The sequence below is a fragment of the Catharus ustulatus genome, chromosome 3, assembly GCF_009819885.2.
Source record: "Catharus ustulatus isolate bCatUst1 chromosome 3, bCatUst1.pri.v2, whole genome shotgun sequence".
In the NCBI taxonomy this organism is placed as follows: domain Eukaryota; kingdom Metazoa; phylum Chordata; class Aves; order Passeriformes; family Turdidae; genus Catharus; species Catharus ustulatus.
The window spans coordinates 48,558,197-48,572,377 of NC_046223.1; the positions used below are offsets into that span (position 1 = coordinate 48,558,197).

General features: G+C 35.3%; 1 protein-coding gene across 6 annotated transcripts in view; it reads right to left on the bottom strand.

Moving 5' to 3' along the window:
- The window catches only part of RGS7 (regulator of G protein signaling 7), a 237,265-nt gene that overhangs the window by 95,133 nt on the left and 127,951 nt on the right, over positions 1–14,181 (bottom strand). For all 6 annotated transcript variants that reach the window (XM_033056687.2, XM_033056688.2, XM_033056690.2 and 3 more), the window contains exon 4: positions 9,565–9,615. In XM_033056687.2, coding sequence (XP_032912578.1) covers positions 9,565–9,615 — 51 coding nt within the window. The remainder of the gene's footprint in view (positions 1–9,564; positions 9,616–14,181) is intronic.

The window sequence follows — 14,181 nt, forward strand, 5'->3', positions numbered from 1 at the left end:
ACAGACAACACAACAGGAACTATAATAAAGAATAGAATTAATGAAAATAAAGATAAAATAGGAAGATTCAAGTTGACTTTTGTTACTGGGTACGTCTCACAACTCACAACTCTGCGAGTGTTCCAATGTGGAAACAGAGAACATATAAGGTTATGAAAATCTGGTCAACATATTATCTTGGATTCCCAGGGAGCTCTTGGCATGATTTTTAAAGGTATTAAGCAGATCATAAGAAAAGCAATAGGTAAAAAGGAGGAAATATAGGTTAGGGATAGCAGATCAGTTATTACACTAAATAGGGTAGTATTACACTGAAGTAATATTACACTGAAGGGGGAGTGATCACAGTAACTGTGTTTATTAGGTCCGGGACTGTTCAGGATAATCCTAAATTATCTACAGAAGGGTGTGAATGATGAAATCACATCAGATATAAAATTTCCTGAAAGTATAACATTACTGATGTCAGCAAAAAGTGAGTTGTGAGGAGATCATGTAAAACTACCTGATACTGATTCATTAAATGATAAAACAGCAGCTGAAACTGAATTTTGATAAATGCTAAACATTTTAGATATGAATCTTCTCTCCCCAATTACACATGTCCAGTATATGGCTGCTAGGTAACTGTTGCTGCTCAAGAAAAACTAGAGGTGTTATATGTGATTCTGTGAAAATGTCCACCCAAATCTTGAACAGAAAAGAATAAATTATTGGGAAAGAAATAAGAAAAATACCCAGAAGACAGCAGGAGCATAAGCATAGCACACACACATAAGAAATTCTGAGGGCTCACTTTAGGAAGCACATTGAGATGCTGGAGCTTGTCCAGAGAAGGGCAATAGACTTGGTGAAGGGTCTGGTGCACAAGTCCAATGAAGAGCAGCTGAGGGAGCTGGGGGTTTTGAGCCTGGAGGAAACAGTCTTAGGATGACATTATCACTCTCTACACCTGCCTGGAAGGAGGGTGTAGCCAGATAGGGGTTGGCCTCTTCTTCCAAGTAACAACCAATAGGACAAGCAGATGATCTCAAATTGCCCAAGGGGTGATTTTGATTGGAAAAACTTTTTCACGAAAGGCTTGTCAAGCACTGGAACAGCTGCCCAGGGAAGTTTTGAGCCACCCTCCCTGGAGGTATTTAAGAGTTATGTAGATGTGGAACTTAGGAATATGGTTTCGTGATGGACTTGGCAGTCCTGGGTTAATAGCTGGACACAATGATCTTAGAGGTCTTTTCCAACCCAAATGAGTCTATGATTCTGTTCCACAGTTACCATGCTATAGTAGCTGCTTCTTATATTTTTTTAAAATTTTTTTTTAAATTTAATGGCAGTGGTGATATTTGATGATGTAAATAACTCCAAAATTTCAAGATGCAAATACTTAACATTTCTAGTAAGTTTAAAGGTTATTAAAAGTTTAAGTTTTCCAGTTTAACTGAGTCTTACCATAAAGTAGATAGTAATTAGGAAGTAAATTTTCAAAAGGAAGTGTAAATTACTTGTAATGATTTCTGCACGCCTAACTGAGGTGAAGAGATTCTTTTTACTGCTTGATTTTTTTTAAATTAATTTGAGCCTCAGTTTTAGTGAGAACAGTAATTTTTTATCACTTATAAAAATTAAATTCTATTGACACTAGATATTTTATACTTTCCAAGTGTTCTGAAGCCAAATGCAGTCTGGCAAAACCAGTTGACATGGATCTTGTCACCCACTCCACCACACAAACAACTAAAATACTGGTAATTTGTGGAATTTGAGTAGATGACTGAATGTAACCAGTAAATTTACAAAGAGGAGAGGAGAGGAGAGGAGAGGAGAGGAGAGGAGAGGAGAGGAGAGGAGAGGAGAGGAGAGGAGAGGAGAGGAGAGGAGAGGAGAGGAGAGGAGAGGAGAGGAGAGGAGAGGAGAGGAGAGGAGAGGAGAGGAGAGGAGAGGAGAGGAGAGGAGAGGAGAGGAGAGGAGAGGAGAGGAGAGGAGAGGAGAGGAGAGGAGAGGAGAGGAGAGGAGAGGAGAGGAGAGGAGAGGAGAGGAGAGGAGAGGAGAGGAGAGGAGAGGAGAGGAGAGGAGAGGAGAGGAGAGGAGAGGAGAGGAGAGGAGAGGAGAGGAGAGGAGAGGAGTTGAAAAAAATGAGAGAGTAACCAAGGAATATTAATCTGTCCAAGATGAAATGGCAAGCAATGTCTTTGCATAGTAAATGTTGGACTGTCACTGTGCCCCTATGTGTAGAGCAGCGATTCTCTATGTGTGCTATGGAAAAACTTAAAACATTCCTGCGGTCAGTTATTAACAAAATAATGAGAAAGCCTCACACTAACCTTCAAGTCATCAAATACTATATATGACATGTAAATATCAAAACATTTTTGTTTACTTGACTATAAATAGCTGCAGCAGCTGTTGGCAAGATGAAATAGGATTTCAACTGCTTTTATTCAATTAAATTGGCCAGATTTAAAATCTCACTTCCACCTACTTGCATTTTCCATTACTATATAACACAGTTCTTTGGCAAACAAGGAAGCAGAAATTTAATGAAGTCTCTAGACAGTTATTTAGTTGTTTTTAATTAATTATGCCAGTGTGAATTGGGAATTAGTAAATGTTCCTCCTTTTAAACCTCCAAAACCTGGTATAATCACAAAGGTTCAGAAGGAGGCTGTCAAACAGTAAGAAAAATTCCTAGTAATATTAGTAGAAATAAAATAATTTATTAAGAAGGTCATTATAATTCAACTTATACAATTAAATAATTAGCTTTATTTCTAAAAGTTAACAGAGTTCTTCCGAAAAGAGCATACTTTCCCCTAACTTCATGGGTAAAGATTTCAATTGCGTAATTTAGATTATGTCCTAATTTGTTCTGTGACAGGATGAAAATCATTCCTTCAAATGCTGCAACAGAATATCTGAAGTTTTTTCCAATGAAATTTCTTAAAATTAAATCTTACTGATGTTTCAGCTTCTATCAGTTTGATCAGATAATAGCTTTAAAATTAACTTTTTTATTTCAGTAGGCTTTTTCAGACTTTTTTTTTTAAATCAGTATTTTGTATTTTAGTCCATACTGTTTTTCATTCTTTTCTCTCAATAAGACTCTCAAAGAACTCAGTGGAATAAAGCCCATGCTACCTACTGAATTTCAAAGAATATGCTGATTTAAAATCTCCAACTTTGTGGCGAGGTTGGAATTTCACCTTTAATGATTAAAACAAATGATGTCATATGAAGGTATTATACTTACTACTGATAACAATTCTGAGTAGAATCTGGAGACTTTAATATTAAAGGGAATAATTATTTCCTGTTGGAATAAATATCTTTGAAGTCAGCACCATGGAATCAGGGCTACTACTAAGAAAAACCAAATTAAGAGACTCAGTTGATGCCTTGCTTTTTACCAGAGATAAGGAAGCACTAAGAGAGATCTCTTTTCTGCAGAAAATGTGTATATCACACAAGTTATAGTTGAATCATAGAATTATAGTACAGTTTGGGTTAGAAGAGACCTTAATCTAGTTTCAACTCTGCTGACATGGTCAGGGACACCTTTCAGTTGGTCAGGTTGCTCAAAACCTAATTAGAAACAAAAGAGATCCATTTTGAATGAAAATGCTATTGACAATATCAGACAGATTGCTCACAGAAACAACTTTAGAACACATGTATTTTGTCATGCCAATACCCAGTACTGTAATTTTATTTTTACAATGATTTTATTGTACAGAAAATTATGCTAGACGGTAGCAAATTCCATACTTGTCATCTTTACCCATTACACAAATACAGATATTTATTTATAAATTAAACAGACAGAACTCATTTATACTTCCCAGGTAATTCAAATTTGTATAAAATTTCTCAATTGCTAGGGTGAAAAACTATTTTTTATGAAATCTTGCAAAATAATACCTCCTTAAGAAAATATCGAAGGCGGAATTTTATTTAGACATGCTTAGTATGATGAAACAGTTGTAATAATTTGATCTATCTGGCTATGTGAAGAAAGCACTTTGTCACCAATACCATGGTAACATACCTTGCATCATGAAAATTATCTCACACTTTGCATCAATACGAGTCACAATCTTTGTATCTTCCCAGTAAGAGTAAAAAACTGTTCTTTTTTAAACAGATGCCACACTACCAAAAAGATCAGAAGAAATGACTGCTCCATCAAAGAAAATTGAAAATAAGTACTGATGTACCCTACCACCTATCTACAAGTGAGAAAATAAAATGACCAAACTAGGAGCATATTAATCACTTTCAAGAATGGCTACATGGAAATGAGACTGTTCAAACAGTGCAGGCACATTTGCAGAAAAACATCTCACGACAGGTGGCTGTGTAGGTCTGTGTGCTCTTGGAAACACTCCTAACACATGCAGTCAACACAGGAAAATAGATTATACTAATCTGGAAGAAGTGGAAAAAACATGAAATCCATTAAATCTGATCTATCCTGTCACAATTGAATTGCAGACAGTACACTTCTGTTCGCCATTTACAAAATCTCTCTACAGGCTTTGGGCAAATAAAACACTCTCTTCACGTGAACATTTACCATTGCACTCCTGTAACCTCAGGAGTGGCTAGAAGGCCACTGACTGCCACATACAGGTAAGTATCCCCTATGCTGCTTATAATTATATGAAACCTGACCTATACATTTTTTTGCATGAGTATGACAATGTTAGTATTATTGGTACTAAAGAAGTAAGTGTCTGTAAATTCTGACATTTTTCATTCTCAAACAGAATTTTGTTCTACTTTCTTTTTGTTCATCTAGATTAGAGTCATTATTCCATTTAAATGTTACAGAATCTGACAGGCTCAGATCAAATTCACACAGTAGAATAAAATTGGGAAGTTAGTTACTCTAGAAATGACAAAGGTTCATGAGATTTGCTATTGAAAAAAATGTGCCTGAATTTCTATGAGGCATATGAAAAATGAGAGGGTCTGGTGTCCCTGGGTCCCCTGTATGAGGGGTATTGTATGCTTACAGGCAGTATAATTTTATTGGGGTTTTGAGTTTCGTTTTTTTATTTTTTTAAGTCAAGATAATAAAATGGGAGCATTCTATTCTTGCTCCACTTCCACCTGTTCTGATTAATGCAAAGACTGCAAAGATAAGCATGACCTTTCCATTCCCTTCTTTATTCTTTCTCATAAGAGACTCTTTTCTCTGCTAGCAATCTTTGGAACTACCTCCCCTTTGCTTGCAGCTCCCTGGTGCTGTTTCCCAAATGGCAATTGTTTAGAACATCTTGTCTGGCTCCTGCTCTTTGCTGCTACCTTTCTGCATATAATTGGGGAAAGGGCAAAACAGAACTGAACAATTTTTCAAGTAAAATTTCAAATAAAAACCCTAACATTTTTCTTCTAACTCTCTTAAGCAAGTACTGTGTATTCTCAAGGTCATTATTAGTACACCAGCTGCTGGAGAGAGGCTGTACTAAAGAGGGAAAACTGGAAGAAACACAAACAGATGTTGTGCTATTGAGCCCTCCTTTTTTATTGCACTGGATCAGTGACCACAGTTTACATGGATGCTGACGGGCATCTAGTTACGTGAAAAAACTATAAATGGTGAGAACAGAAACTGAAAAATCACAGGCGGGCATAAATATCAAGGTAGTCCTTTTTCATAACTATAAAACTTGGATTTAGTCATATATATTTTTTCACTTCAGTGTAATTCCTGACGTCCAAGAGCAATAGCAAACTACTTCAAGAGACTGGCCAAATGAAATGGAGCAAAGCAATGTGAATGCAGAGGTTGAGCATTCAAGAGTGAGCGGCTGTAGTGGCTCTGCTGGAGCAACCATTTGATAAGAAGAGCCTCCAAACAAATTCAGCAGGTTTGCAGCTATGAGAAAATTAAATGAGCAACACTCAGGAATAAAGGTACTTTAAAGCAGCACAAGGAATGTCTAAATATATTATCTACACTAAAAGGCATTTTCTGAGACATCTAGATGAAAACAATTCATGGGATGACTTGAAGATGAAATGAGTGTTTGTGACTAACACCATTTCCTTCTAAAAAGACTGGAAAAATCATACTGTTCCTTCTCCTTTAGGAGACAACAGCATCATTTTCTATTAAGATGTTGGATGTCTGGGAGTAGAGAAATCAAACATTTGCTAAAAGGGCATCGAAGAAATCAGTGCAAGAACCAAGTATAGGGTCAGACTCTTGGCAGTTTGAGCTGTTACCTTTAAATCAGCTCATTTACCCTTTTTGTTCTGTTTTCCCCACTAAGGATTAAAGGAACTTCAGCATCTGATGTGGTGAGTCTGGTGCATTTCACATCATTAATGATCACTTAAAAAAAGAAAAACACAATGTAGAAAAACAGAGTAGATTTTCCACATTAAGAGTAATTGGCAACATCAGCACTTACCCTGTAATGGTCAATTCAACAACACATGTCTAAGTGCCAAATCACAAGTCCTTACAATTCTGTAAACTCAGTTAATTGCTTCTTTTCAGGTTGAGATCATGATTATATTTATGCCTGAATAAAACTTCCCCATTAAAAATAACTTGGACAATTTCTGTTCCTTAAAATTTTACAGATGAGTTGTAGGCTGAAACACAAACATTTCTTAAGTACATACTGAATAGAAAACAATGTAACAGCAACTGTACATTGCATTGTGCACAGCTATTCTGGGCACAAGCTCTGCTCCACTGAAATTACTCCAAATCTGATACAAATTAGTAGATTCCACCTATCATCTTCAGGTTTTTTTCTTGGTGGAGATCTACTGCAGCAAGCCAAAATCTTTCAAATATTCCACTGGATATTATTTTCCATTTATTTAAAATGTGCATGGTTTCATTGACTGGTAGTTTACAAGTTTCAACTTGTTACTACTTTTTACTCTAAATTGCTGTTTCCAGGTGAAAGCTTTACCCTTATTAACACACTGAAGCAAATGCTGCTGTCAGGCCTTCCTCTGCCTTATGTTCCCCCACTATCCATAAAGCTGCCTACTTCATTCCCTCTTAAATGGTATTGAAGTTGTATGCCTTTTGCAAAACAAAGGGAAAAAATTGCATTTTTTTTTCTTTTAATATATATAAAGTGTGGTAGTGTCACTTTCTTCTTACTAGTTCCGTGTTTTATTAAAGAATAAGTTGTCTGAAAGAGTTAGATATTTTCACCCTAGAGAACAGAAGGCTTGGGGCAGGACCTCACCACATTTACCAGTGCTTAGAGAATAGCAATTCTCTTCAAAGGAAGCCACACTGAGAGGTTAAGGGGTAATGAGTACAAGTTGAACGGAGAGAGGTTTCATCTATCCAGATTTTTTACAGTGGTTGTGGTGGAGCTCCCATCAGTGGCAGTATTCAGGATGAGACAGGACAGAGTGCTCGGTAATCTCACCCAGGCTTGCCTCTCCATGTAAGTTTGGACCACATGATCTTCTGAGGTCCCTTCTAACCTGAGGTCTCTTCTGTGAATCTCTCTACTTAACCTCTTAAATCACAATTTACCTGCAGTTGCATAGCACAGGTGGGTGAGGTGTGCAAATAGTCCTTACATTTTTCTGGACAGAATAGAATATACTCTTATAATATGTGCTTCAAGGTCTATGTTGTTCTTCCAGGTATGTGGCTGATATCAGATTTAGACAGAGATGACAATTTTCAATGCAAACTAAGGCATTATTTATTTCTGCATCAAAACTGCATAGCTTCACAAGTGATTTGTAACAGGACCCTATGGGGTAATTTAAAAAACAACTGGGTTAAATCAGAAGACACTGGAAATCCAAATTGTGGTGACAACAGATGGCAGAAATTTAGGGCTTTTCCACACAAGGTTCTAGATTGACTCATCCAGAAATGAAATGAAAAGCAAGACACTTAAGGATTTTTTAAAAAACAGAACATTTTCAGAAGTTCTGTCATGTGAAAAGCTCTTGCTCACCATCTGTCAAATTCACTGTCATCTGGCAATTCTGAGTATTACCCAAAGGAAGCATTTAGGGCTATTTGCTTTCCGAAGATCTGAATTTAACCAGCTCCAGATAGCTGACTTTGGACTAGGACCAAAATACATAAGACATTTTTGTCATTGTGGATAGTTTTCTTTTTTCCATCCATGTAATCTGAGAGGATAAAAGCCAGCTTCAGTTAAATTACTGTGGTATTTTGGTTACATGTGTTATTTTGTGTGTTTGTTTAATTTTAATTGGATACAAACATAAGGAACCAAGGAGATATAGTTTCTGTTTAGCAGAAGCTTTTTCTATTCCAAATTTTGCGACAAGCAGGTAATCTGAATGACGACCTATTACAGTATTGCAGTTCTGGTTTGACAAATAAAGGTTAAGCTTCCACATCAAATAAACATAGCCTAACAATCTTTCAAACACTGATAAATACAAATAGGTGAGTGTTTTGTAGCCAACAACTGAGAAATACAATATCACACTTAGGTCCCTTGAAACCTCCACATTATTTCTAGGAAGCAAGCATACAAAGCTGTTCAAAGTTAGATAAAAATGTAGTGATCTCTGCCACATAACATGTCAATATGTTGTCAAATGACTACTTCCAAATACCAAATTATGTATTGATAGCTCCTCATTGCTCAAGTCGCAAATACAGCGATCTTGCCATTTGCAATGATCATACTTTGATTTCTAATTTGACAGAAAAACCCATTTTAAAAATAAAGACAAAAATGACCCCCAAAAATGTTAAAAAATAAAAATAAAAATAAAAATAAAAATAAAACAAAAAAAGCAAAAAAAACCAGCTGAAAGATAGTAAGGAAAAAAAGCACATTTGATCATTTTTAAAGAAAGAATATTATCTTTCCTCTAACCACAAGAAAATGGGAACTTCCATAGAATATTTTATTTCTACAATTCAGCATTTTCTACTAGAAATCATTCCTTTTTGGAAAATTTCTGATCAAGTTACTAGATTCTTGTAAATCCAGTAAATAACTAATAGCTAAATACAGTAACCAAACTGTGTTTCCTGCTGGGCACACAAGAAACCAATGGCAGACTTTGGAACCAAACCCTTACTTTCACATGCCAACCCAGCTGATCAAGCAATGAACTATTCTTCTGCATTTCCTCATTTCACTGATTCTATTTAATTTTTCGTTTAAGATGCTATAGAAGTGTCCAAATTTAAGATTAGCTTTTGGTAACAGTACAAGAATGTATTTTAATAGTTCTATTTGGTTTTTATATATTGAAAATTTCTGTAAGAAAACAACATGTATTTAACAAACTGTTTAGCATAACACTGAGTAAATTCCTCATGGACTCAAAGGCATTTTCTACCAAAGAACTATCATTATCATTCTCATATTGTTTCCTGGTACCTGCTGCAAAAAAATGGATAATCAAAATCCTCAGATTGTTAGTAAATGTTTCTAAGATTTTATGTCTGTTTTGCTATTGAGATTGAACTGGTCAAATGATGTCTTGTCACTCCCACCACAGCAGAAAACAAAGTCAGGTCCAATAATTTTGAAAAAACAAACTAGAATTTGAATACAAGAAAACAAGACAAATTACCTGGGTCTTCTATTGATAAGTTCTTCGTTAACCATTGAACAATATCTGAACCTAGGAGCAAAAGAAAAGGCATTTATATATTATTATGTTTTCTCTCACTATTCTTCAGATCCCTGAGACAATTCATATTGTTCTTCCATGGAAGAGATCTACATTTTTAGCTCAGTCTGTCTACTGGCCATTCTATTTTAGTTCAGTTTCTTTTTTTAGCTTTGTTTTAGCAGTAAAACATAGAGCTTCTTTCTTTAGGCTAAGACTTATAAAAAGTAATAGAAGTGCATTAAGTGTGCAATAGTAGTCTGCATTTTAAAAAGTACGCTACCAGGAAATGTACATAAAAAACCACTTTATTAATCTAAGTTCCCTCCCACCACCACACCCACTCAAAAATTAGTTTACCAGTAAGTGCATATCCAGTTACCTACATATAGACCACCAGTGTATCAAATTCCACCTTATGGCTAAGCTCTTGACAAAATTAATTTTTCCCTTGGTGCTAAAGTGCTTTTCTTACCACTCCAGTCTCCCTTGCTCTCTATCCCTTCATTTATCGCATATCCTTTTCTTTCTATTTAATTTCCTGCTTATTTTAAGGTCCCATGCTATTGCTTACCTCCTAACACCTTTGATACCAGATTTCTTCCTGCCTTTCATACTGGGTATCCTTCCAGCCTCACCTCCTAATTCCTAACCCATCTGCTCCTCTTGTGCATGCACTTCTATCAAATGCACTTCTATCACACCTTATGCCACAAGCTGAAGCGAGCCTTGTTTTCCAAGGCAGAAAGCTACAGTTGAACTTCACTCATACAGTGAGTTTTATGTTCACTGTGAACATGATTTGCAAAATAGATTATGAAGCATTGCTGCAGACAAAAAGCCCAAACCACATTCATAATTTGAGTAACTTGAAATTACCAAACTGGTTTAGAGAGAAAATGGGTGAAACACAGAGGGATGTTACATGCGTCTTCTTCATGTTCCCCGGTACTCCAAGTTCAGACAAGCAATGAAATAGATAGAGATGTCACATATTTCCTTACAGAACCAATATTTAAGTTGCTCATCCATTTCTCACCAAGCATAATAATAAAACTCTTTCATAAACCTTAAATTTAAAACAATAATAAAATTTTATACTACTTACACAAATATGAACCAAATCAAACAATAAAATCTCTTGAATGTACTATAATGTATAACATTAGAATGTGGAGTATATTTCCCCTGTCACTCCTTAGATTCAGATTTCTTCCTGTACTTTACATTCTGCATAATTTCCTTTGTTTTTCTCAAGGCAATGAAAACAATATTTTATAAAGGCATTTCAGAAAAGAAAGGAAATTTTCTTCTCCTTTTAGCCTCTAGTTTATTACACTTAGTGAATAGCTTTATCATGTATTTTCCAAAGCCTCACTGATTATATCATAGCTTTCCATGTCTGTATGCATTACAAAATTCATTACATAGCAGTGAAAATCTCTAGAGGCTTAAAAACCATGTCCAGAGCAAATATTTTCCATTGCTATGTTAAATGTCTAAATTTTAAGAGATTTTAAACTGCAGTAGCAGAGTTTCTCATAGCATTTACATGGTTTTATTCCTTAAATGAGGCAATTTTGCCTTTCAATGCTCTTGGAGGTTTACAAAATGTTTCAGACAGATATTCCTACCCCAAAAAGATTTTTTTTTTATAAATACGATTTTAATCCTTTTTTTAGACATAAGAAATTTACAAGGTTGACACTGAAGGAATAATTTTAGTTTAATATAAGATTAAATTTCATAAATCTCAATGACACAGTTCTGAGTATTGCTGTATTTTCCTGTCAGCTGACTTGAGAAGTTAGTCAGCCCTAAATATTTTCCTAAATCTTCAAAGATCAAAGACAAAAATTAAAAAAACAAAATGACATTTTGAATACTGACTTTTAACTTTGTCTTCTTTCAAAACTCTCAGGTACCATATGGGAAGAAGTTTTCTATTCTTTTCATCTCGCCTTCAAACGCTTTTTTTCCTTTTTGCCACTTTTGAAAACTTTCCTACAGTGGAATGCTATATTCCTCAGCTCCTCGCCTCACATCTGAGTAGACACGGTCTGCACATCCAAAATTTCACCTCCATATGTTCCAATGTCTTTTGGCTTATTATAAATAATTTTGAAAATGGCACCATCTGATTATGAAAGTTCATTGATGCTCTATTCACACTTTACCCTGAAGCCATTGCCCTGGCACATGAAAGCCTGGACAGGAGTTTAAGCCAGCTATTGCATTCAAACAATTTCAGAGGTATGACTTTCATGACAGAGGAATAAAAATCAACATCAACACTCTCCTTCTACAGTGAAGGCTATTCGAGCAAAACAAACTTGCCTGTAATTTGTCATATGGCAAGTGAGAAATGTATCAGTTCATATTTCTTTGGGAGATCTTGGGGCTGACTCTAGTCCTAAAATAATACAGCTATTAACTTGTAGAGATTGCTGGGTGTTGTTTTAGCTACTAGTTTTAACATCTAATCAACAATATTGTTTCCCTTAATTATTCCTGTGCTCTTTTCTATGGTTTATTAATTATGAAAATGTGTTTCTGAAAGCAAAATCATTACTCTAATTTCTTATCTCAGGGAAAAAAAAAAAAAGAAAAAACATGGCAGCAAAACAGGTGAAAACAGGAAAATAATACTTCCTATGAGTGTAGCTTTGAAAAAAACTCATGACAGTTTTCATATAGGGCACTTCGCATATAAAAGAATTATGATCCAAGACTATAAACTTTATTATTTGTAAACAAGAACTAATACTTATAGGATGAAAAATCTTTAGCCTTCAAACATGATTCTGTCTTACCACCAGAAATCTAGCAAAAACACAAGCTAGTCAGATTATATAAATTTCATGGAAGCCACTACCTTGGTACTTGTCTCACCTGGAAAGGAAAATTTCAGCAATCCAAAATAGAAAATGTTTGCTGTGTCAATAATCAGTTTTTGTACACTGTTCAATCTATGATATTCAAGAACCAGCTATAACACAGTCAAAGCAGATTCTCAAGTTCTTCAGGTCTCCCTGCCTCACTTTCAGCAAGCATCAAAAAAAGGCAAGTTGGTTATTAGATTTGCAAGGTGCAGAAGACTTCAGTCAAATTGCGAATTAAATTTTGAAATCCCAGAAAAATCTTCAGTTGTCATGCCTGTTTCTAAAGGAAATAAAACTAGATGAGGCAAAACAATAATTTTTAATATCTTAAAGCTATCAAAAGCAGAAAATATTTGAAAAAGGGTTGTTTTTAGACACAGAGCCTGAAAGCCAAGAGTGAGATTCATTAAGCACCAGCACCTATCTCAATAAAGGCAATAAAATTCACAAGATCTTACTCAAGTCCACAAAAAAGACAGATTTTAATCTCCTTGAAAGAAATAAGCAAAAACATGTCTATATTCATTTACAAATGAAAATTACTCAGTCATGTTCTTTGTGAAATATACTTGCTGAAAATTCCCCAAGTCATTAATTTTAAATGAAATAGTCCAAAAATAGCAGTCGCTGAGGCTGCTACAGCATCTTAAGCATATTCTTGAGGAAAGCATGCTCTCTGAACTCTACAATACTAATTTCCAAGTCAAAGTCAGAAAGGCCAGGGCAATGCTAATGTTACTTTTCAGAGAAAATCACCTATTTTAAACAAGTCCTTACAGAATATATTTTCAAATGGTACTAGTTCTGACCTATAAAAAATTTCACAGGAATTATAAATCAAAATTTTTGATATGCATAGATGCAATGAGCCATGCAAGCCTTGATGTGACAGGAAAAAAAAGATGTGATAATAGTTCTGCAAAAGAATAGCAAAATTCAAAATGATCTTTTTCAAAATTCAAAAACATATCTAGTGGAAGAAGAGACTGCTACAAGAAAGTATATTTTATTAATCAGAATCACAAAACAAGAGACCACTGAGAAACTTAGGTCAATGATTTCTTACCTCATAAAGAGACAGGTTCAACCTTGCAATGAAAATAGTGTTTTGCTGTTTATATTCTGGTTTAGTAACTAAAACCTATTCTTCTTTTTACTTTTAGACCTCAGAGTATTTGCAAATAACGAAGAAGGAAAGCAATGCAGGAAGATCCCCTGCACTGCTGATACCAAGACAGAGGGTTTTGCTGTTAACCAACAAGGGTTTTACCATCTGAACTCTCAAGAGCAACACAACCATCATGGTAATGTTTGCCCACCACTGTGAAATCTGGGCAGCTGGGCCTGTTTGGTGCTGAAAGGCAGGAGCAGATCATTTGGGTGCTTCCTCAAGGAAGCCTCGTGTTTGGCTGGCTCAGCTTCAGTGCTTCACCACCACCTAACCTTGAGAGCCTGGAGAATTTTTTGCAGGTCAGCTCACAGTACAGAAAACTTAATAAAAGTGTCTAGAAAATATCACTGTCTAAATTTAAGGCAAGACTACTACTAAATGAGTAATGAAACAGTATTGTATTTCCATTATTTCTCTTTATTTTTTATATTGAGAGAGGAGGGTATTGGGTCATTTTAACTTCTGTCTTCAACATCATCACTTTGTGGTGATACATCAGGAAATTAAGTTTAGTCACTGATATAA